The 24,120-nt window shown below is 43.4% G+C and overlaps 1 protein-coding gene across 1 annotated transcript; it reads left to right on the top strand.

Annotated features, from left to right (window-relative positions):
- Positions 1 to 13,141: 13,141 nt before the first annotated feature.
- On the top strand, positions 13,142 to 22,043 carry LOC148594945 (ATPase family AAA domain-containing protein 2-like). Its single transcript, XM_088523300.1, has 12 exons — positions 13,142 to 13,294; positions 13,856 to 13,946; positions 14,392 to 14,721; positions 15,455 to 15,503; positions 15,757 to 15,940; positions 16,391 to 16,576; positions 17,155 to 17,290; positions 17,438 to 17,634; positions 18,792 to 18,951; positions 19,312 to 19,432; positions 19,529 to 19,680; positions 22,003 to 22,043. Exons 1-12 carry the CDS (start codon positions 13,163 to 13,165, stop codon positions 22,041 to 22,043), a joined length of 1,779 nt encoding a protein of 592 aa, XP_088379426.1. The 5' UTR covers positions 13,142 to 13,162.
- The last annotated feature ends 2,077 nt before the right edge of the window (positions 22,044 to 24,120 follow it).

Genomic DNA, 24,120 nt, shown 5'->3' with positions numbered 1-24,120 from the left:
TTGGAGTCTCCTTCCTTGGAGATCTTCAAAACCAACTTGGACGCAATCCTGTGCCACATGCTCTGCATGACCCTGCGTGTGCAGGGGGGTTGGACTGGATGATCTCTAGAAGACCCTTCCAACCTTAACGATTCTATGATTTTATGATAGGTAGGCTTAGGCTAGGTGAGGCTGGGCTTCAGGCTGCCAAAAGTCCTTGGAACGAGTGGAAGGTACCACCTGCTGATTGTTACAACCCTGTGACTTACAGGCAAAGAGACTTTCCCTTTGTGCTTCTTTTGCTGACCTCTTCCTTTCATAGAGCTGGTCAGCACCAGTGGGAGAATCTTGCGTGGGGGTCAACCTACATCGCTGAGATAGTAACATGCTTCTGGTTGTTGCTAGCGCTGCTGCTGCGACGCTAGTTTCAATCGTGCGGCTGTTCAAGTTGGAATGGACAGGACGCCATTGAGAAGGGCCCAAAGGAAAATCATGGTGTCACATCAGGTTCCATTGGATCTGAAACTCGTCGCGTATGATGAGCTCTGTTCAGGGAAAGTACTTAGTTTTTCTAGGTTAGAGTTACAGGTCTCTCTGAAATGAATTCAACTGGAAGGAGCCACCTTTCATGCCTTGAATTCATCTCAGCTTGGAGCCAGAAAGAGCTCAGGTCAAGTACGTAGCACAAAGGGCTGACATGCTCCAAGCTGATCTTTGTGCACAGCCAAAAGTGCAGAGAAGCTACTTCTTCTCAGACATAAATATGTAAATTCGACAAATTTCACCCCACGCGCTAATATTTTAAGGAATTTCTATTTCCAAAGCTAGACTTTATTGCAGCCCTTTTGGCCCAAGTATCAAGTGATTCTTCCCCTGCAAAACAAAATTGATAGGACAGAGACCCTAGCAGCAAGTTTCTCAGCTCAGAGCGAGGAGGCTCTCTGCAATGTGGCAGCTCTAGCAAGCCGGCACAGTGGCAGCTCCTGACAAAAGACTTGCTGCAGCGCCGAGCCCCTAAAGGGCTCCTCGAGCATCCTCAGCAGCTCTGAGCGCCGGCACCTCCTCTGCACTCGCAGCACGTGCAAGCCGCAGTCCTGCTCACCACGGCCTGGAGACCCTGTCCTGCGCCCACCGCTCAGCTCCCCGGAGCCTCTCGCTGGGATTACAAATTCCAAGCCAGCAGCACCACTTTGCACTTCAGGGTTTTGAATAAGAGGGCCGCTAAACAGCAACTGTAAGGTAAAGTCCATAACTGTTTGTTATGGACTAGAAGTCTTGGACTGAAAATCTTTGCCAGTTTTTGAATTCTTTGCAGCTTTTCTTTTGTGCCTTCTTAGAATTGCACGAGAGGTTTGAAATTGACATGGGCCAGTAGAGCTTGCAAATTTCTTGCAAGCTTCAGGCAAGGAAGAGCTTCAAAGCAGGAGAAATGCATGAGCTGAAAATGATGGTGAAATAAAATATCGGAAATGGCTGGAATTGTTCGACATTGAGAATGGGGAGGTTCAGCACAAAACCACGAAGAAACTTAAGGGAATGAAGAAGAGATGAAGTGAAGCAACATACAGATTTACTAGAGAAGAAAACAGAAGAAATGCAGAATTTGAAAACGATTGTGAAATGCAATGCCAGGAATAGTTGGAATTGTCCCACATCTGACAACAGGGAGGCTCAGCACAAATCCATGAAGAAGAGAGGACCTGAAGCAACATTCAGTTTTAATAAGCAGGAAAGACAAAGAAATGCAGATTTTGAAAACGATTGTGAAATACAATGCCAGGATTAGTGGGAATTGTCCCACAGCTTAGAATGGCAAGTTTCAGCACAAAGCCCTGAAGAAACTCAACGGAATGAAGAAGAGATTAACTGAGGCAACATACAGATTTACTAGAGAAGAAAAGAGAAGAAATAGAGAATTTGAAAACGATTGTGAAATACAATACGAGGAAGGATTGGAATTGTCCAACACGTGACAACAGACAGGTTCAGCACAAAGCCATGAAGAAGAGACAACCTGAAGCAACATTCAGTTTTAATAAACAGGAAAGCCAAGGAAATGCAGATTTTGAAAACAGATGTCAAATACAATAGCAGTAAGGGTTGGAATTGTCCAACAATTGAGAATGGGGAGGTTCAGCACAAAGCCCAGAAGAAACTCAACGCACTGAAGACGAGATTAACTGAGGCAACATACAGATTTACTAGGGAAGAAAAGCGTAGAAATAGAGAATTTGAAAGCAATCGTGATATACAATGTCAGGAAGAGTTGGAATTGTCCAACACCTGACAACAGACAGGTTCAGCACAAAGCCACGAAGAAAGAGAACGGAATGAAGAAGAGATTAGCTGATGAAACATTCAGATTTACTGAAGAAGAAAGCAGAAGAAATAGAGAATGTGAAAACAATTGTGATATACAATACCAGGAATGGTTGGAATTGTCCAACAGTTGAGAATGGGGAGGTTCAGCACAAAGCCACGTAGAAGAGATGAACTGAAACAACATTCTGATTTACTAAACAAGGAAGCAGAAGAAATGGAAAATATTAAAGCTATTGGGAAATACAATACCAGTAATAGTTGGAATTGTCCAACACCTGACAACAGACAGGTTCAGCACAAAACCACGAAGAAACTCATTGGAGTGAAGAAGCGATTAACTGAGGCAACATTCCGATTTACTAGAGAAGAAAACAGAAGAAATGCAGAATTTGAAAACAATGTCAAATACAATAGTAGTAAAGGTTGTAATTGTCCAACATCTAACAACAGACAGTTTCAGCAAAAAACCACGAAGAAAGTGAATGGAATTAAGAAGAGATTAGCTGATGAAACATTCAGATTTACTGAGGAAGAAAGCAGAAGAAATAGTGACTTTGAAAACAATTGTGATATACAAAACCAGGAAGGGTTGGAATTGTCCAACACCTGACAAGAGAGAGGTTCAGCACAAAGTCACGAAAAAGAGACGACCTGAAGCAACATTCAGTTTTAATAAACAGGAAAGCCAAGGAAATGCAGATTTTGAAAACAATTTTGAAATACAATGCCAGGATTAGTGGGAATTGTCCAACAATTGAGAATGGGGAGGTTCAGCACAAAACCACGAAGAAACTCATTGGAGTGAAGAAGAGATTAACTGAGGCAACATTCCGATTTACTAGAGAAGAAAACAGAAGAAATTCAGAATTTAAAATGATTGTGAAATACAATACCAGGAATGGTTGGAATTGTCCAACACCTGACAACAGAGAGGTTCAGCACAAAGCCACGAAGAAGAGACAACCTGAAGCAACATGCAGTTTTAATAAAAAGGTAAGCCAAGGAAACGCAGATTTTCAAAACGCTTGTGAATTACAATGCCAGGAATGGTTGGAATTGTCCAACAGTTGACAATGGGGAGGTTCAGCACAAAACCACGAAGAAACTCATTGGAGTGAAGAAGAGATTAACTGAGGCAACATTCCGATTTACTAGAGAAGAAAACAGAAGAAATGTGGAATTTGAAAATAATTGTCAAATTATTGTCAAATTGTCAATACCAGGAAGGGTTGGAATTGTCCAACACCTGACAACAGAGAGGTTCAGCACAAAGCCACGAAGAAGAGACGACCTGAAGCAACATTCTCTTTTAAGAAACCGAAAAGCCAAGGAAATGCAGATTTTGAAAACAATTGTGAAATAAAATACCAGTAAGGGTTGGAATTGCCCAACACTTGACAACAGAGAGGTTTATCACAAAGCCACGAAGAAGAGACAACCTGAACCAACATTCAGTTTTAATAAACCGAAAAGCCATGGAAATGGAGATTTTGAAAACGATTGTGAAATACAATGCCAGGAATAGTTAGAATTGTCCAACAATTGAGAATAGGGATGTTCAGCACGAAGCCACGAAGAAACTCATTGGAGTGAAGAAGAGATTAACTGAGACAACACTCCGATTTACTAGAGAAGAAAACAGAAGAAATGCAGAATTTGAAAACAATTGTCAAATACGATACCAGGAAGGGTTGGAATTGTCCAACACCTGCCACAGGGATGTTCAGCACAAAGCCATGAAGAAGAGATGAACTGAAGCAGCATTTAGATTTACTAAAGAGGAGAGCAGAGTAAATGCAGAATTTGAACATGATATTTTCTATGTTTTCTTTCAAGGTAGTATGCTGACCTACTAAAGGAAACTCTTAAAGAACCCTGAAAGAGGTCCAATCTTAAAATGTCTTCATTAACTTTTGCTTAACTACAGTTGCTGAGACAGGGGCTTTAGTAATTAGAGGACAAGGATAGGGAACTTCATTCAGTAACTCCTGAGGTTGAAAATATCATCTACTTACCTACTGTAGCAATTCTGCCCCACAGTCCTCATTTCAGTTTATCACACATTTGAGTCTCCTCCTTATTGTCACTGCCTTGACACTCATTCCCACTGGGATTTTAGCAAGAACATCATGCTACTTTACTACGGCAAGAAAGAATCACAGTAAGTTGGGTTTTTTTTTTTTTCCCCTTTCATCTGGGCCAGAAGAAGAAGAACAGAAGTTACTGGTTTCTATTCCACAAATTTGATGTCAAAGGGAAAAAAGAAAATCCACAAATTCAGATATTTCTCTAGTACATACCAACAACTTTTAAGGAGAGTTATGTATTTCTCCAAAATTATTTTGCTACATTCAATTAAGTGGAGCCTGCTTTAGATGCTGGGAATAGCAGGTAGCCAAAGAAAATATAATCTCTAAAAGAATTAATTTCTTTCAAGAATAACTTATTATTCATATAGCTTATATTATTTATATTGCCTATATACAGACAATCATCAGGAGGTTTTTTCTTAAACCTAATTCTCAAAAGAAAAAAAAATCCCCACCAAAATTCTTCCCTCAAATAACTTCCCCCTCAAAATAATTCCCTTTCAACACCCCCCAAGAAAATTCCTAACAAATAATTTTCCATAAAGAAACACTAAAAAAAAAATCCATTCCAAAAAACTATGCCTGACCAAATATTTCCTTCTGATTTTTTTTTCCCATCCAGATCATTTTATCCTCTGAAAAAATCACACAAAACACACACACAACTTTTATTTTTCGACAAAACCCTTTCCCTTCCAATAAGGTTTTCCCCTCCAAAGGCTGTTGCAGATGGCTCGGGATTGGGCAATAATCACGCAAAATCAGGTGGCTACGTCAAGCATTATTTCAGGTGAAAGCACATAAACAGAGGAGCAAAATACGGATAGCTGCTCACAACTCAGTACTTGCTAGCAGGATACTGAGCCTGAACATCCTCTCGAGCTGGTGGATTGGAGGGTTGCTGACAGGCTCCCAACTTGGCGGGCGTCCCTGCGGAGACAACGTAGACCTCGGTGTTTGATGTCTCCCCGTTCCCCTCCCCGCACTGTCTTTTTACGCACGGTGCCTCCTGCCCCGTAGGGCCAGTACGTGCCAGAAGGCAGGCGGGGGGGCGGACAAACTCCACCCTCAGCCACATAACCTTCCCTCCCGGGTGCGCAAGCGCGCGTACCGGTAGGGGGTCCCAGCCCTCAGTCTGAGGGTCCTGCCTTCCTCATCTTCCTCCTCCTCCTGGTGCGGCTGACCTTCAAACTGGGTTAGAGGACGTCTGCGGTTAAGCTGGCTGCAAGCCCGGTTGAGCAGCCACCTTCAACTGGTTTTGGACGGAGTCGGCTGTGAACGTGGCGGAGCAGCCGCCTCCGTGTTCCTTATCGTTCCGCCCAAATGGGCAAACATCTTATTTCTCAAGGTCTGGATTCTGTTTCGCACAATAGTCTTATGACCTTACAGAGCATAAATAATCATAAAAATATCTACCTCCTATACATGCCGCCCCGTGATCTGTAGAGGTCAACCTATTGTAGCGAAGCACCCGAAGAGATAACATTTTCATAGCAGTTTCAACCATACCTCGTGTCAGCATCATTACACAAGGGATACAGTACATAACACAGACAAATACAGCAAATAGAAATAATAGCCCCAATAGCAGTTTCTGTAGCCATGGCCAACCCCACTTCCACTGTCCGAATGCATTCCAGTCATCAGCATCTCTCAGTTGATGAGTCAGATCCTGTAAGGCCTGGATCTGGCAATGTATAGACTTGGAGTGGTCGCTTGGATTCATATAGCACATGCCTCCTACCTCTTCACACCCATGGCCATGCATAAGCAATAACATATCTATGGCAGTGTGGTCTTGTACAGTTGCGTGCTGAATCGAGTCCACTTCTACTCACAATGAGGACAAAGCTGTCGTTGTAGCATTGCTGGACTTTGCTAGCCAGCATCCCAGTCTGCACAACGTGGTCAATGCTTGCTCGGCAGCGATCCCCGGAGCCAATGGCAACACTATAATATTTTTCTCTGTTGTCCCAAAGTCATTTAGGTTGGTAGAGACGATAGACACAGACAGATGCAACCATTTTAAGGGAAAGTTCCTTCAAGGTGTCATGATTGCCCTGGGGATTCAAGGGGACTTGCATACCCCTTGGCATCTCCACAGCTCTGGTACAGTGCAAAGGATGAATGGGAACATTAAAAGGCATCTTCTAAAATTGGTATGAGAAGCTAAGATGCCATGGAGACAACTTCTACCATTCAAGAATGAGAACAAAACCTAGGGGAGACATTTAACTGTTCTCCTTTGAAAGAATATTCGAGATTCCCCACCCTACTAACACCCAAGCTGCCGGGAAGGTAGAGATGAGTGATCAATATGTGGGCAGAATACTTTCCCGTGTAAAGTCTCTCCAACAGGAAGTCCAGCTCGCACAGATCCTGCCCTTGGATTTTGCATGACCAGGACATGGGTTCTTGGTCAAAAAGCGGAAAAAGCACCACTGGCAGCAAAGTGCAGTGGACCTTAGAACCACAGAAACATCAGTCAAGACAGCTGAGCATGGATGGCCATGATGCCTGAAATCTGGACTTCTCAGTTGAAGGAAAAGGATGGAAAGCCCCGGATAACTCTCCTTAGAGCTGTAACGCTGTCTGGGGTTGGGTCAGGAGAATAAATGCTGGGTCTGTGGGAGTCCAGGAGGATAGGAAGACTAGCCATGGCTGCCAGCCCTATGGAACCCAGGTGCTTAGTTAATAACTTATGCAGAGTTCACTATGCTTCTAAAGATGGGTGTAGAGGTTTGTAAAAACAAATATTGAAAAAAAAGAAGAGAGGGAGGGATTGAGCAGAATACACAAGTTTCTGTATTCACAAATAAGGGGACTTCCCCACAGTCTTTGGCTGATGAGTGGGACAAAGGAATATATGCAGGAGAGGAGACTGAGCGGAGCCATGAGTGAGTGGGACAGGAGAGCATATGTCAAAAGGAGGGTGAGCTCAGGTTGAGAGCAGATGGAAGGAGGCAGGAGTTTGGTGTAGGCAGGCCAGGAAGGATGTAACTTCTGAGCACCTTGGCCAACGGGGAAAAGGACAGGGCGTCCCTCACTCAAGATATTAGGATAAAAGGGGGCTGCATCCTCCAGCAGTTGGAGAGACCCCACAGGAATATGCCCGGTGGACTCTTCCTTTATTCAAATAAAGTTTTAAGATTCCTCTGTCTCCTTTTTGGACATGCAGCTCTTGACAGTGAGATTTTCCGCACACAAGTTACTTACACTGTTGTTTTGCAGAATTAAATTAGCCTGTTAGCAACCACTGTTAATAAAGGGAACATTAAATCCACTCACATTCTCAATATTGAACAATGCTGACCATAATAGAACGGGAATGTAAAAGATCTTTGTGCAAGTATTCTGAGAGACCAAATTATCAAGTGGATATAGAACTGTATGTAACAACCATACTTAGAAAAGCATTTATAGAGTCTAGTGAAAAATGAGCTTCAAGCTGAACAAATTCTGCAAGGCATTGCAATATCAAAGAAAAAGACAGCTTTCAAGCCATGAATTTGAAGGAAAACTAACATTTTGCAGAGGCCTTTTCTGATACTTCTATGCCTCTTTTTCATCATAGTTCTTCTTGATAACATTCAGATCTATTTTTAAAATAAACTCTTTTTTTCTTTTTTTTTTCTTGATAATGTGCCAATATTTTGTGAGAGAATTAATTATTCCTGAAGTGATTTAAAAGACTCAAATACTTTGTCATCTTTTTCCCCCCAAAATCCTTCCCATTCTGGCATGATGCATGTCACGTGCCTAAAAGTGTGGAGAACTACAGCATAAATCCAAAAATTATCTTCATTTCCTGATATACAGAAATAACATCAAGCTAGAAGAACGCTTCTGCATTAACAGGATAACTGAAAAAACACTGTAATGATATCCATCTAAAAGGAATTCTAGAACAGCAGTTACTGAATTCCATTCATTACAAATGGAATAATGGCTATAAAGCCACGAATTGGAATCAATTTACACGCTGACACCTGAGAAATGTATTGTTTGTATTTTTCCATCCTGTGCCAAGTGCATAGAGGTATTGTCTTTCATTCATTTCTCAAAAATACAAACATCTCTTCCTTGAAATTCTGTAAATTTGATGGCTTCACAAGTATACGCAAAATAATTTTCACAAGCTTGTTATGCACTGTTATCAATGTTCTTCATATGTAGATTTTATTGCGTATTTCATTGTTAAATTCCTACAAGCAGTAAAAAAGAGACCTGATTTACAGTGTTTCCATATCTGTTGCAGAAGAACAAATACTGGCATTGTGTCATTAATACAGAACTTCAATACAGAACTGCTACTTGTTAAAAAAAAAACTAACATTGCCCTATATAAATAACAAAATACATAAAAAAATACATGAAGAACAAAATACTTTACCCAGACAACAGGTTCATTTCTATGTCCACATTTCTGTTTCCATGGGGGAATCTGAAAGTCATAAGTAATTTTAAATAAAGATTAACACAAGTGGTTCTTTGCCAGGCGACACATCGCACCCGCTTATACCTGTGCTGCAGAAAAACAAAACAAAACAAAACAAAAAAAACCACAGCATCAGTTTTGACATTTCCAGAGCACTCAGCGGCCAACAGCACCGCCTAAATATACCATTCTGCTACACTGGCAGGTTACAGGAAAGATGTGTTGTCTTACAAGCAGCTCCGAAAGCATGAGATAAGTAGGGATCATCAATATGGATCAGTACAGGGTGATCCATAGGCCTCCTATCTGGGCCAGCTGCCAGGCCCCAGAAGCCCAGGCACCCCAAGGCCTTTGAGGCAGCCCCAAGTGCTTCTAGGGCTGCCTTTAACCACAACCCACCGGCCTCCTCTCACTGGAGGTGAAAACTGCACAGAATTCCTCCAGGGGGTACTGATCCCAGCTTCGGGTGTAGCCACACAGCTTCCAAACACCTTCCTCACCCCGCCGCCCCATTTCATGACCTCGCTGCCATTTCATGTCCCCGCCGCTCTGCGCAGGGGCAGATGCTCCTGAAGTTGTCTTCATGTGAAAATCTTTTATTCTGAGGAGAAAACAGGAGCTAAAAATGTTTTCAGATCTGAAAGCCTGTTGTCATCTCGGGACTCACTGATTTAGAAAGAAAATACATGGGTGCATCACAGGGTAAATGAATAGAAGAAATTACTTACTGGGAGGCTGCTTGAACACTGGCTCGTGTTGCCAGGAAAGACTGTGGTGGGGTCTCAGTCCCTGGATATCTGAGAATGGCTGAGGTCGGAAGGGACCTCTAGGGATCGTCTAGTCCAACCCCGCTGCTCAAGCAGGGTCAAAGCTGACAGGACCTGGCCCCGGTGACGTGGGCAGGGGGCTCCAGCCCTGTTTAATACTTGCCTTGTGTCCTTTTTTTTTTTTTTTCAATAGAGAGAGGAAAGCAAAATGGTGTTTTCCCCACTAAGGGCAACTTTTCCACTGGCGGTGTGGAATAGCACTGTTTCTGGGTATGGGGCAGGCCGCATAGTGTTGGCCCATCCCATTTACAACCCGTCTCCGCGGGTGCTCAAGGCCGGAGCTCTCCATACCGGGAAGCTGCAGCCATCCCACGGCTATTCCAGGAACTGCGAAGGACCCGGGACACGGAGCGCAGGGGCGGTGCCTTTAAGGGGTGGTTCTGGGAGAGCCCCGCCTCCCAGCAAAAAAGGGCAGGGTCGGGGCCCCCCTCAGCCAATCAGGCGTCGGCAAAACAGGCGGTCCCAATGTGGAGGCGCGCTAAGCAGTGAGAGTGGCGCTGCGCTGTGTCCCTCCGCCCGCGGGCCGGGACTAGCGGCCGCGGAGACAAGAGTCCGCGGGGGGAGGCGGCCGGCGGCGCTCGGCGGGGGCAGGCGGGAGCCGCGCGGGCTGGCGGCGCGGCGGGGAGCGGCGGGGAGCGGCGGGAGCGGCGGGCAGGAGGCGGCGCGGCCGCGAGTGGAGCGGAGCGGGGCACGGCGCGGCGGAGGGATCCGTGGGGAGGGCCACGGCTGCGGCGGAGCGGAGAGCACCGCACCAGAACTCGCGGTGTCGCCACGTGCTGTCCTGCGCCATGGCGGTGCCGCCGTCCCGCCGGGCAGGGACGGCAGTGACCAGTTTACCCCGCTGCGCGGTGGCCCTCGCGCCCGGGCCCGTCGCCGCTGCGGATGGCGCCAGGGATGCGGCTGCAGCGGAGGAACCAGAGCCGAGAGCGCAGGAGCAGGGGGTGAGCGCGGCGGGAGGGCGCAGGCGGCTGCAGGAGGGCGGCCCGGAGCGCGGGAAGGGGCCGGCAGCAGCCCCAGGGCAACCCCTCGCCCCCCGCCTCCAGCTGTGGGACCCCTGGGACAGGGCCGCCCGCAAGGGAAACCTGTGACACAGTCCAGGGAAATGTGTAGAGTTACCCCCTGGGGTGCTTTTAAAACAAAGCAGTGTTTAGAAATCATCTTTACTTTGTACTTAATTATGTCAGTCATTTGCATAGCCCAAAATGGTTAAAGTTATTATTTTTTTTTAAACATCCTAAGGGCAAAACCTTGGAAATCACCAGCTTGCATGGTTCTCAAGGGGGTTACATATCCGTGCTGTCTACATCCCAGTGTTGTTACCACTTGTAAGCGAACAATTTCAGGTGGAAAAGATCATTGTATTTTAATGCATCTTTCAAAATCTGCCAGCCCGCCGTGTTCCTCACAGGCGAGGCTCTTCCCACTGGGATGTTCCACATCGCCGTGGTGACGGAGGGCCCCAACGGATCCAGACGCAAACCGTGCTCTTCCGCGGAGCCCTGCCCTGGAGCCCTGCGTGTCTGCCCATTAATTTTCGGAAAGACAACTTAAAGGGGATTGACACGGATCCAGTGAACATGAGTGCAACTGTGGCTGGCATCAGCGCAATGCAGATAGATAGTGTGGTAAGCGATTTAAGTTGTTGTGTTAGAGGGATTTTTCCAGGGTTTCTGATGGAACCTTTTGTAGGCTGCAGCTTTCTTTAATGTGTGAAATTATTCTGTTGAATTGATCTTTAGGTGCGATTTGATGGGGTGGGTGGTCTTTCCAACCACATTGCAGCCCTAAAAGAGATGGTGCTTTTTCCAGTGCTTTACCCAAAAGTCTTTGAGAAACTCCAAATTCAGCCGCCAAGGTAACACAGCTTTACAAAATGCTAATTCCGCTGTTTTGGGGAGGATATTACACTGAGGCATCAATATATTTGTTTGTGCTTCAAACATTTGGACATTTTTTTTTAGTAGTGAAAATATTTTATTTAAAATGTATAAAGTCTTGAGCATGTGCAGGTTCAAAATGTCAGCAAAGGCCTTGGCATGATTGAAGACCTGGTGTATGGTGCTTGAAAAAGGGAGTATATTAGATAACTCTAATTGAAGAACAAACTAGTATTATAAAACTTGGAGCCCCAGAAGTTGGCTCTTGTTTGTCTCCCTTCTGCCGTGGTCCCTTGTGGTGCCTGGGGGCCGTTTTGGACATGTCCTGCTGGACACTGCACTCTCTCCAGAGGAGAGCGGGGGTCTGAGTTTGTTAATGCCCTTGGTTAACTTTGCTTATTGGCATGTGACATCCCTTAGAAACACAAAACTTCTCCTGCTCTGACTGCTTTCACAATTTGGCTGTTACTGCAGTTGTGGATATAAAGTATTTTGGTTCGGAGGAGGGGGTTGATCATCTTAGAGATGGGGCTTGAAATGGGCGTTTTTGATAATTTTGTTCTATGTGAATCTCTCTTTATTACAGAGGCTGCTTATTCTACGGCCCCCCAGGGACTGGAAAGACCCTGGTTGCCTGGGCCCTTACCAACGAGTGCAGCCAAGGTGGCAGGAAAATATCCTTTTTCATGAGAAAAGGTGCTGACTTCCTCAGTAAGTGGACAGGGGAGTCGGAGCGCCAACTTCATTTGCTCTTTGAGCAGGTAAGGTTGCAGTGTGCTCTGGCAGAGCTGGGACTGTAATTTTTTGTGATGAAGATTTTTTGGAGGAAGACTTGCCCTTTTTTTACTTTTATTTATTTATTTATTCTGTCCATTTCTAAGACTGAAATGGGAACACTGGTGTTCTCTTTCCCAGTGCCTCTGTACTTTGGATTGGAGAGTTGAAATCTTGGAGATGTGTTGGGGAAGATTTAAAAAAACAAACGAACAAAACCCCCAAAATCCTTAAACCACTATTTTTTTCCCCACCAAAACCACAGAGGAGGTTGCACAAGATAATGGCTCAGGTTCAGAGGGAAACAGATGCAGGGGGAGAACACGTCACTCCGTCAGCTCAGTTGTTAGAGATCTCTGTTGCTCTAAAAATCTGCTCCAGTGATGTTGCAACCACAGCGCGTTTCACGCGTTTCCTCTTAGGGTAGCACCGTTTTACTCACGTCATATTCCTGCATCCCTGTTCTATTCCAGGCCCATAAATTTCGTCCTTCCATCATTTTCTACACATAATGTGCTTTATCTTTGTGGAAAGAAGACCAAAACCTGTTTATATATGAAATATTATCCTGCAAACCTGTAGCTCAATTATACTAAATTTCATGTGACTTTAAGCAATAGTTTAAAGGCATTCACTAAGCTTGATATCAGCATAACGTTTAAGTGACCTTCTCTATTTTTGAGAGCCTTAAAATGAGCCCTCTCGCTCATCAGCATCTTAATGAGCAAAAGCTTGTCCTTTCTCAGGGATCACTAGAGAAAATTGCATAATTTAACAAAATTTACTAGTGCAGCAAAATAGTGTTTTTTTTTTTTTTTTTCTGCTAGCTCAGTTGTATCAACACTGCTGGCCCTTATGGATGGGTTGGATACCAGAGGAGAAGTTGTCGTCATTGGAGCCACCAACAGGCTGGATTGGATAGATCCTGCGCGATGCAGAGCCGGGCGCTTTGAGCGAGAATTCCTTTTCAAACTGCCAGATAAAGAGGTAGGAACTTGTATTCAATCCTGGTGCTCATCCAGCAAATCCTTCTTGCTGACAAAGCCGTGTCACAACACGGTGTCGTGGAGCAGGTAAGCGGGAATGCAGCCCCGTGCAGCTCACACACAGGAGCAATATCCTGAGAGACCGTCCTGGTGTGGAGGGCGGACGTGGTGTGAAAGAAGAGGTACAAGCCCTAGGGAACTCCGTTATCTCAAATAAAACCAAGTTTAAAATCACCTTTTCACTAAGATCACCGTTTCTCAGCAATGAAAAAATGTGTGTATATAGCAACCCAAATTATTAAAAAAGGAAAAGAAATTCCACATGAAGCTGGTTTTTGTTCTTTTGTTCTGGCTATCGCTACTTAGCTACATTTGAGATAATTTTCTTTGAGGAAATACCTTTCTTTTCCAGTTAAGTTTTCTGTTGTTCTTTTTCCCAAAGATCGTTAGGTCTCATACTTGTCAAAACTTGATAATCACTTGCCTTAATCTGTTAATACCACAGATTCTGCCTCTGCCTTTTGACTCAAGATAAGCTATAATGCAAGCACTCTATTTCTAGGCTAGAAAAGAGATTTTCAAGATTCACACACGAAACTGGACCCCTAAACCATGTGACATGTTCCTTGATGAGCTGGCTGAAAAATCTGCTGGTAAGTTCAAAAATCAAGCGAGTTCCTGCATGTTACTGAGTCTGCAGGAGTTACAGCTTGTGGCACATGGCAAGTGGGAACCAGGATGTTGCACCTTGCTGCAGAACTAGCCAGGGAGCCAGCTGTGTGTCCTCAAAACCATCAGAGTGAAATGATTCCAACCACTTACTGTTTTATTTTCTGTCTCTCCAAACAGCGAGTGGCTTTTGGGGCATCCTCCTTGGGAGAAAAGTTTGGCTTAGAAGGTTCAGGAGAAAAGTCTGGCTGATTTGTAACCATGCAAACCAGCTAACAAAACCTCTGCAGTGCAGCAACACTTTTCACGTTTCCTATTAGACTGTTTTAAACTGCATGCAAAGTCTTCGCGTGTTGCACTTTGGCACCTTGACCTTTCTGTGTTGCCACAGCCTGACATAATGCTCCGTTTGATGTTCTGTTTTATTAGGATACTGTGGTGCTGATATCAAGTCCGCATGTGCTGAAGCTGCCCTCCGTGCTTTGCGACGCCGCTACCCTCAGATATACAGAAGCCCTGAGAAACTGCAGCTTGATGTCTTTTCAATTAAAATAACAGCAAAAGATTTTTTCATGGCTATGGAAAGAATTGTACCAGCTTCACAGAGGTCTGCGGCTTTGCTCAGACAAGCATTATCACCCATTTTTAAACCACTGCTTAATAAGACTTTTCAGAGAATTTTACGAGTCCTGCAGAGAGTATTTCCCCACGCAGAACTTGTCCTAAAGAAGGACCAGCAGCAAGACAGGACCATGACATGTACAGCTGGTTAAAACTACTTGTTGTTTTAGCTATCATCATTTCACCTCATATGAATTGAAGTATTTGTGGATCACACTGGGCGATGTGTGAGATCACATGCATCAGATTTCCTGGCAACATCCTGCTAGCTTTTCTACCTGGAGAGTTGCTAGGTTCATTTTTATTGGTAGAACAGGCAGAAAGCCACAAGTGCAAGCAGAGACGCTAGGTGACCCATAATTGCTTCCCCTCTCTGTTCTCCGCTTCTACCTTCTCCTCCCTGAGTGATCTTGGAGGATCTTTATGCAGAAGATGTGTTGATCTACACACCCTGGCTTAGGAGTCTTGAGACAAAGGCCAGTTGGTGGCCATCACATTCACTTAATTCCCATACTTTTACTGTGGGACACAGATTCCAGACACACAGCCTCGTGGGTTGTGTGGGTGTCTAGCAAGTACAGGAGTTGTTGCTGATAATCACATTTCTTTGTTCTTGGGGCAAAAAAGGGACTTTTTGCCAATAAAGAAATATAACTTTTGAAAAACATAAGACTTAGGCGAGGTTTGTAGAGCCTTGTGCAATCTCTTTAGACCTGTGGTAGGATCAAGTGTTCAAAAATAGCATTTAGTGTGAGCCCATCCAAGGGAGAAAGAGAGATAAGTGGGTTTTGTGGCTGCTTTGGAAGCTGTATTAAGAGTGAGAGACATGCAGACTATCCAGGCAAGTTAACAAACCCTTCTTGTCTTCCAGATGATATGAACGCTACTTTACAAAGCGATTTCATCTGGAGTGATGAGGAGTCACTTTCAGCCTTTGAAGATGAGGAGACTTTTGCTGAAAAGACTTGTCGAAAGAAGAAAAACTTCCTTGACTTCAAGAGGTAAATGCCTGTCCCCTTTTAGGTTCAGAATCTTCAGCTTGCTGTGTCTTTGGAAAGAGATTATGCTGCTTGTGTCTTCTCTCAAGAGAAACTTGAAACAGAGCAAATTAACATTTATGTCTTTAATCATCACTATGTGTTTTAAACTTCCTATTTTCTAATTTTGTTCCAGAAATGCTTCTCACCAGCCAAGGTGTCACAGGCCAAGGCTCTTGCTCTCTGGAGAGCCAGACCGTGGGCAAAGCTCCCACTTGGCCCCCGCAGTCATACACGCCCTGGAAAAGTTTCCAGTTTCTACCCTGGACCTGCCAGTTCTGTTTGCTAGTGCCTCATCACCAGAGGAAATATGTGCACAGGTATCTTCTTTCTTTAATCTCATGAGGTTCACTGACTATCTGTAAACTGCTCAAGTGAACTAAGTGAAATTGTTAATGGAGGTGGTCTGCTTTTACTGTACTTCGTTACTGTATTACAACATTTTGACCTTTGATGAGAGATGGACACGTAAGCACAGATGTTCTATTGAGTCGTGCGGCTCTTCAGAAGTTAACTTACATGTAAGCAGTCTTGCAATCAGGCAGCAATCTGGATCTCTGTCTGTGTAGCTCTATCAATCTTTGAGTCAAATCAGAAATTTTACTCTACTATTAATAAGCTTTGCATGGTGAGGCTTTGTGGTTTTTTTTTTTTTTTTTGGACTTTTTTTTAATGCACTTCTATTTTATTAGGCCAGTTTGATGTGTAGTTATTTATGAGCAGCCTGTGCTGCTGGTTCATTGCTCTTACCAAAGCTTTCATTTTACTAGTTTATCCGAGAAGCTCAGAGGACAGCACCGAGTATAATTTATATTCCACGGATCGATGTATGGTGGGAAACAGCTGGCGTTGCATTGAAAACTACCTTTACAACGTTATTAGAGAACATTCCAGCATTTGCTCTGGATTTGTGGCTTGCAACAGCAAACGTATCGTACATGGATCTCCAAGATGAGGTATTTCTGTCAACACTTTCCCCAATTCTTTTATTCAGTTTCATTTTATGAATCCTTTAAGTATACGAATACTGTCCTCCCTCAAGAAAATGGATCCTTTTATTACGAGGGCACCCTTCTGAATCATGTAGATTTGCTTAGACGCAATTTTATGAATCCTTTAAGTATACGAATACTGTCCTCCCTCAAGAAAATGGATCCTTTTATTACGAGGGCACCCTTCTGAATCATGTAGATTTGCTTAGACGCAAAGCAGCGCTGAGAACGTTTGTCTCAGTTGTTTTGTGAGTCAAGGGACTCGCTTCCATTTCAGCAGGAGACCTCAAAGGTGGGGGATGTCATCACTCTGTCAGTGCATCTGTGCTCGTCCATTCCCTGAGCTTAAATTCTAGAGCTTTTCCTCAAAGAAGATATTTTATTTGCCATCCTGACCTAAAGAAATCTAGCCTTTGATCACCAGGAAGATAACATCATTATTATTATTATTTTTCAGATCATTATTAAGCTTAACTTAAAAAAAATCCTCCTTTTGACGTAGTGATCTTGTACCTGAAATGTCTTTCCTTCTCATGCCATAGATACAGGAGTTGTTTATTGAAGATTATGGAGAAGTTTTCGATATCCTGTTGCCTGCTAAGGAAGAGAGAAGCAACTTTTTTGAGGACTTAATTTTAAGTCAAGCTGCTAAACCTCCTGCATCTAGAAAGAAAGCAGGTGAGCCTATTCTATAGATAAAAAATTGCTAACTGTGTGCTAACACCCTTACAGTATTTGTTTTGGTAGTGGGTTTCCTATCAGTAACTCTGTGTGTGCTCCTATTTGAGTGCTGCGGATGGAATAAACTTTTCTGGTTCCCTTAAGCTCGGCAGGCCCTGGAAGTGCTGCCGGTGGCGCCGCCGCCTGAACCTCGGGAACCACCACGGGGAGAAACGCAAGGGGCAGAGGAGCAGGAGGAGGAGTCCCTTGGTGCACTTAGCGTTTTCTTAAGGGATGTTACTCTCAGACTTGCTACTGACGGACGTTTCAAGGCCTTCACAAACCCTGTTGATGCAGATGAGGTAAACTGCTCTGGGTCTGTAATACTGTACTGTCTGGGTGTATTTTTAAGTGCCCAGTGTTGGTGTGCTCTAGCAAAAGGCTTATCTTTAGCACTGCACTAGAAGGATTTCTTTTTGGAGGAGCAAAAATTGTTTTGTGTTTTATTTTGCTGACTCCCTGAGGCTCTTCAATGTCCTTTTTTTGAGTAGTCACTGAAAGCCCTGGTTTCCTCCTAGAAAGTCAGACCAGCTACTACCATAGTTTGCCTGGGGAAAGACTTTGAGATGTAGGTATGCTACAACTCTGAAATAAACAGTCAGATTTCTTTGGGGCTGTTGGAGTAAAGCCTAAAGGTATTGCTACGTGTTTGTTGGCTGTCAGTGGTTCCTCTGGGAACAGGAGAAGAGCAGATGTTTGAAAAAAAATTCAAGATTCCGCCTGCCATTTTGTCTCTGGCTCCCCAGTACAGGATCAGCCATAAATGACATGTGGTTTCATCTTCCCCCAAAACTTCCAAGTCCCTCTTTTACTCATTTAATTTACTGACTGTGCCCCCATCTTAACAGACTTATACTTCAGAGTTAGTTGCAATTTTAATACAGCTGTGTATCAGCAAGGGCCCTGTTCCTCTGGGCATCCCTCGTCTTTCCCTTCCAGGCTCTTGACATGTGAATAGTCTAAACAAATAGAGGTCTCCTCACCTAAACTAGCCTTGAGGCTCCTCTCAAGCTCCCAGTAAAGACATAATTAGCTCTGCTCCAGGTATCTCCTCCTAAGGGAGATGCCTAGAGCAGCTGCTTCCAAAGGGCAATTCCGGCAGCGGATTTCCTGCTGCCCAGAGCAGAGCCTGGCTCGGGTGGCTCAATCCAATGTATTTACTGTGATGTTCTGAAGCTAAAGGAAGCAAATCCTGCTCTGCATGTCTGTTCCCTTCGCTGTCCCACACACACTCCCCAGCTTCCCGCTGCTTTTCTTCTCCCTTGCAGTGTGTCTCTTCAAAGCCCTTTGAAAGAGCCCTTCCTTTTTCAAGCAGTTAAGTGGTTAATTCCACTATCTGCTCATAATGTCACAAATATTCAGGGTTTTTAAGAAGTCATTATTTGAATTTATTAAAATAATGTGGGTAGATACTGTGTAAGTCTAATAAAACCTCTGAACCCATCTATTTAATTTGTAGGTACCTGATTATATCACAGTTCTTAAACAGCCAATGGACCTTTCAGCAATTCTCTCTAAAATTGACTTGCACCAATATCTAACTGCAGGAGATTTTCTGAAAGATCTTGATCTAATCTGTAGCAGTGCCTTAGAATACAAGCCAGATAGAGAAGCTGGAGGTGAGGATAGCTCTTTATCCCTCATTTAGACAGCATTAAAATGCATAGATTGAGAAGAGTTGTCTCTTTACAATGGCCTTGGGATTAGCTCCCTTGAAACATCCACAGAGAGCATTTCTTGCCACTTTAAAAATTGGTGTACTGTTAAATTATTTAGAGATGAAATTATGTGCAATAGGTGCTAATGAAGATGTAGTGCCTCTGCCTTGATTATTAACTTTTATGTTCTTCTGCCAAAACTATTCACAGAAATAGCTTGCAAAACCTCTTTGGGAAAAGAGTTCATCTTTTCCATATGATCCGAATCAAGGATTTCACTTAGCTAGTGGCAAACACTCAGTTCTGACTGTCAACTTTCAGATCGTCTCCTTAGAGACAAAGCTTGTGCTCTGAGAGATGTTGCCCATGCCATAGTGAAGGAAGAAATGGATAAAGAGTTGGAACAACTTTGTGAAGAAATTAAAGAGTCTTGTGAGAAAAGAGCTATGTATTCCAACCCTAGGGATTTGAAGACTTGCCTCAGTATTTGTAAGTAGAAATGTGAGACCAACTTTTTTGCTGTCTGTTCTTCATTGCAAGGCTGCAGCTCTTCACAGGATGTGCCATCTCACTACGAGGTGATGCCACAGCAGCCCTCTGTTTCTGGATGTAATAAACAAGATAACAAGTGTAACGAAAGAATAGAGATGCCAGTGACGCCTGGAGCCTGCCCTACACCACTGCCTAATGGCAAGTTGCTTTTTCTTTTTAGATTTTTTTTTCTTTTTTTCTCCCCCACCAAGAGGCTTTCTGGGTGATATTGCTAATGCCATTGGTATCCTTCTTGTGACAAGGTTTCTGCCAGTGGAAACTTTGCCAAGGATTTCACCCATCTGTTTTGTGCAATATTCTGTAAATAGAAAGAAGGGTGGGGTTTTTTGTTTTCCTTTGTGGAAGGCATAAGGACAAAGACTGCTTTAAACAGGTTATCTGAATCATAAAACTTTACTGAGAATTTTCTTTATCCTTCAGTTACTTTCTTGAAATGGTCTCTTTTTAACTCTTCCCAGCATTCACTCTGCTTTTGATCTTTACTGGTTTTATAAGAGATTTGAAGAAGAGCTTTTCTCCAAAGGCTTTTTTGCTATTCATCTCTATTAGTTCATGTAATGAGACAGAAAGCAACTTTACCCAATAGGCAGACAATAGGACTGCAAAGCAAGGCTAAAGTTCTCGTGTGGAAGAAAGCCACAATAGTCTTCCACGGCGACAGACAAATGTCTATGAAAATAAACATGAGACAGAAAACAAGAGATTTTTCCTCTGTGACTAAATCTGGCTCTGAAAAGAAAAGAGCCCAGTTTTCTCCCAATTCCGGGTTAAGAAATAGAAATGACACTTTGGATTCGCAAAATACAGCAAGTTTCCAAGAGGGTGATTCGAAATGTAAGCGAAAGGTCCAGCAGACCAGGTAGCTCCATTTTGTTGCTGAGCGGTTTACATTAGCCTCCTTTAATTTCATTCTATTATTTCTTTACAAATCACTGCACTGTGTTGCTTCCATTAAGATTCTGTCCCTCTGATTATGCCACCAAAGTCATTTTTCTTAAGCTGCTGCTCTTCTAATTCTGAAATCAATTTTGTAATTCTATCTCCTCACAAACCAACAATCATTTGCTTTCTTTTATGGCACGTGCATCTTTCTGATAAGGAGCAGCTTGGGATAAAGAGCTGTAACTCGGCCTGTGTAGATTTAGTCACGATGTGGCAGAGATGACCTACATCCTAATGCTTGCTTCAAATGGGAGATGGGTTTTCTTAACATTCAACTTCCTTAAGTAGGCACTGCTGTAATGGCAACGTTTTGACTATTGCTTTTTTCTCCTCTCAACCCTGGGCTTTTCACTTCCACTGCTTTTTGATCTTTGTTCCTATTTTTTATGGAGGAGAAAGTAGAAGGCAAGTATTTCTCAGTGAACAAATATCAGGGAACGGTAGAGAAAGATTGGATGCCACTTGTGGGATAGCTGATGGATAGCCATGTTCTGGAGAAAGAGAAATCATGACTTAAGAAAGTGTTTTCATCCCAGAGACTTACATGCGTCATGAGAGTCTGGCCGGACGTCATGAGAGTCCGGTGGGAATTCCTGAGGAGCTGGATCCCCCCGTTGTGGTGGATTACAGCAAGCTTGTGGTATGTCTGTTTTCAGTTTTCTTTAGAACAAGGTAGGGAACTTTCTCCCCTCACTGCTGTGAGGGAGGCGGAGTTTGCTGGGCAGTTGTGGGCAGTATTTCCACTTGCCTGGTTGCTGTGTGTGGGTCCACTCCGACAGCCTCACTCCACGCACAGCTCCTGGACAGTGTTGGCAGTCAGTTGTGCTGTGATGGGACTGTTTAGCTCCTGAAGCCTTCAAGAGCTTTTGCAGAAGGTCTCGTGCTATTTTCAACTCGTGTTGTCTCCATTTTGTTTTCAGCATCTTCTGGATTCTGTCACTAAGAGGACAAGGACCTTCAACATCTTTTACCTAGAAAAAAATATACGCTCTCCTCAGCCAGTGCATTTACAAGCACCGGAACGATTATGACAAAACTAAACTCATTATGCTAAATTTTATATATGTTTTCTAATGGTTATATATACTATTCTGTCATGGTTACACAGTCTGCATGCCCTCTGGATATCATGCTTATTTCATATTCATTGCTTTAGTGCTTAGCTGTCATGTTATAAGACTTACCCATTTCCATTTGGAAGACATTTACCCATATTGCAAAACCATTGTTATATTTGGCATAACTCTTTTCAGTTTCAGCAGGAAAAAGAGATTGGACTTGAAGACGACGGTTCCACCCACCCAGCTCCTTCAAAGCAATTAACCTTGGAGACTGTGGATAGCTGGTCTTGCTATCCACAAGTGTATCCAAGGTGTAGGGGGACCATGAAAGGAGGGTGCTCTTCTCAGTCTGTTACTTCCTCTTTCTCCCCCTCCTACAAGCAGCCAAACATTTGCAGATGTCTTCAGGAGGCATCCACCGCCCAAGCCGGGCAATCCCAGTGTTCATTTGGTTTAGATATGCTGGAAATGGAGTCTTCGGATCCAAAGAAGCCATGAGCCCACTCGTCCCTGAGGCACTTGTGTGTGAGAATAGATAAAATTCTTGGTCCCTCTGCAGTTTACCTTGAAAAGAAGGAGCCTCTTTGCTTAGGCACTGGTATCTCCATCTCTTCCCTCACATCTGATTGAGAGGTAGAACGGACGCTCTGTTCTCACAGTGCAAAAATGGGGATATTTTGGATTGAGGGAGGTCATGCCTGACAGACGTTCCCTTCTCACCTGGTATAATGCCACATACTAGCTTGAGAAGGGAAAATATTGATGTTATCCCAGCACTTCTGGGCTTCTGGAACTTAACATTGGAATGCTCAAATTAAATGTGCCTGGATTTCTGTGTTTCCTCCATTTTTTCTATATAAAAAAAAAGCATTGTGATGCTTTTAGCACATGATATAGCTAAATATCACCAACAGGGGAATGTATTTACAGATGCTTTAACTTTGTGTGAAGAAAGAATCTATCAGGTTCTTAAAATTTTTATTTGTGCTTATTGATAATTTGTCTTTTCTTTATTATCAGGAAATGAAGAAAATCATTAGGAACTTCTAATGTGCTTCATAATGTGATCTTCAGAACACTTCACTTCTACTTTATTTAAAATAAAATTTTAATTGCATTCTCTTGTTAGCTGTGTATAGTTTAGTAAAGAGTACTTGTAAATATATTTATTACATACATACAGATATGGATGTATAAGGCATATATAAAATATATATAAAACAAATAAGATATATTTAATAGTTGTCCTATAATTATATATATATTACATATTTTATATGTATTTTATATATTTATATCTATTAAAATAAGTTTTAAGATATGTCTTTTACACCTCCATATTTATAAAGCGAATACACATATCAAACAATTAAAAAAAATTGTTTTAATAAAAACCTATTTTAAGTAAAACAGCATTGGAGTTTGTCTGTTTTAATTGTAGAATAATTTCAGCATTAGAAATCTTCCTTGTTCCTGATATATTAAGTAGATCATGGAAAAGTTAAACCAAAAAGGAGGTAGTCAGTTATATATAACTGAGGCAAACAAGAAAAATGCATAGTGAAGAAAACAGGAAGCTCCCGTCTTGCCTTGTCTTGATCTCCAACTTAGCTGGCTGCTGCCTTCGATTGACAAGGTGGGTCTGTATGGATCTTAGAGAATAGGATGGCTTTCCATTTTTTAAAAAAAACAAAAGACAAACTGTGCAGTAGGGGTGAAGCTGAGAAATTACGAGAATGATGCCTGAAAGTAGCTTCTGAGAAGCCCGAGAGAGTACACACTGAACACGTCCAGTTTTGCTTCCCTCCTCGTTTCTCCTCGTGTTTCCCTCGTGTTTCTCCTCTAGCTGGGCTCTGCAGGCTGCATTGCTGGGATGCTAAATGGCCCACCAGAGCAAGCAAGCATTGGCTCTGCTTCCTACGCTAATCTTAGGTCAGGACTGCCCATGTATAAAAGGGCAGAGTCCTGCATTATAGCAAATCTAGGCCTAAGGCCACCCAACCCTGCTTTTTATGCTGTGTTGTACTGCAGAAAGCTTCCTTTTTCAGGTGAAACTTCTAATTGTAAACAGAGTGGCTGCTTTAAGAAAGAGGTATTTCTTGCATTCTAGCTACTCTATGAACAGTTCTTCTAGCGGTATTTATTTTTTTTTTCATATAGTGTTTTTTTGTTGTTGTTCCCCAGTTGTTCCCCTGAAAACACGGAGTTTATAACCCTCTACTCAAAGAGAAAAAGCAAGAGCTCATCCCCACCAAGAAGCAGCAGGGGCAGCTCCATAACCACAGGCGGGCACCAAGAATCCCAGAACCACAAACGGGCACTGCTCGGACCCCCTGCTCTGCCCACCCTGCTCACACACCAGCTCTGAAACCAGCCTCTCCCAGCGGGAAGCGGAGCGTTAACTCCAGCCTGCCGGCACCGCTGCAGGCCACGCTGGGCACTAAGTGCTGAGCTGAGCTCGCCCACGCACACAGAATTCCCCGAGGCCGGACGCCTCGGCTAGGCAGCGAAATTAAGCCCCCCACCCCCCCCCGCCAAAAACACTAACAGGAACTCTTCCCAAAGCATGCACCCC

This window comes from Tinamus guttatus, unplaced genomic scaffold (genome assembly GCF_059628265.1).
Source record: "Tinamus guttatus ecotype Peru unplaced genomic scaffold, ASM5962826v1 Tinamus_guttatus_pri_ptg000178l, whole genome shotgun sequence".
Taxonomy (NCBI): Eukaryota; Metazoa; Chordata; class Aves; order Tinamiformes; family Tinamidae; genus Tinamus; species Tinamus guttatus.
The sequence above is the reverse complement of the archived record's forward strand: the minus strand, read 5'-3'. Positions and strand labels throughout refer to the sequence as shown.

Coding starts and splice junctions, on each gene's coding strand:
- LOC148594945 (XM_088523300.1), top strand. CDS start 13,163: ATGGATGGGTTGGATACCAGAGGAGAAGTTGTCGTCATTGGAGCCACC. Junction 17,635..18,791: donor ACCCTGTTGATGCAGATGAG/GTAAACTGCTCT, acceptor TTTAATTTGTAG/GTACCTGATTATATCACAGT. Junction 19,433..19,528: donor AAAGAGTCTTGTGAGAAAAG/AGCTATGTATTC, acceptor TTCTTCATTGCA/AGGCTGCAGCTCTTCACAGG.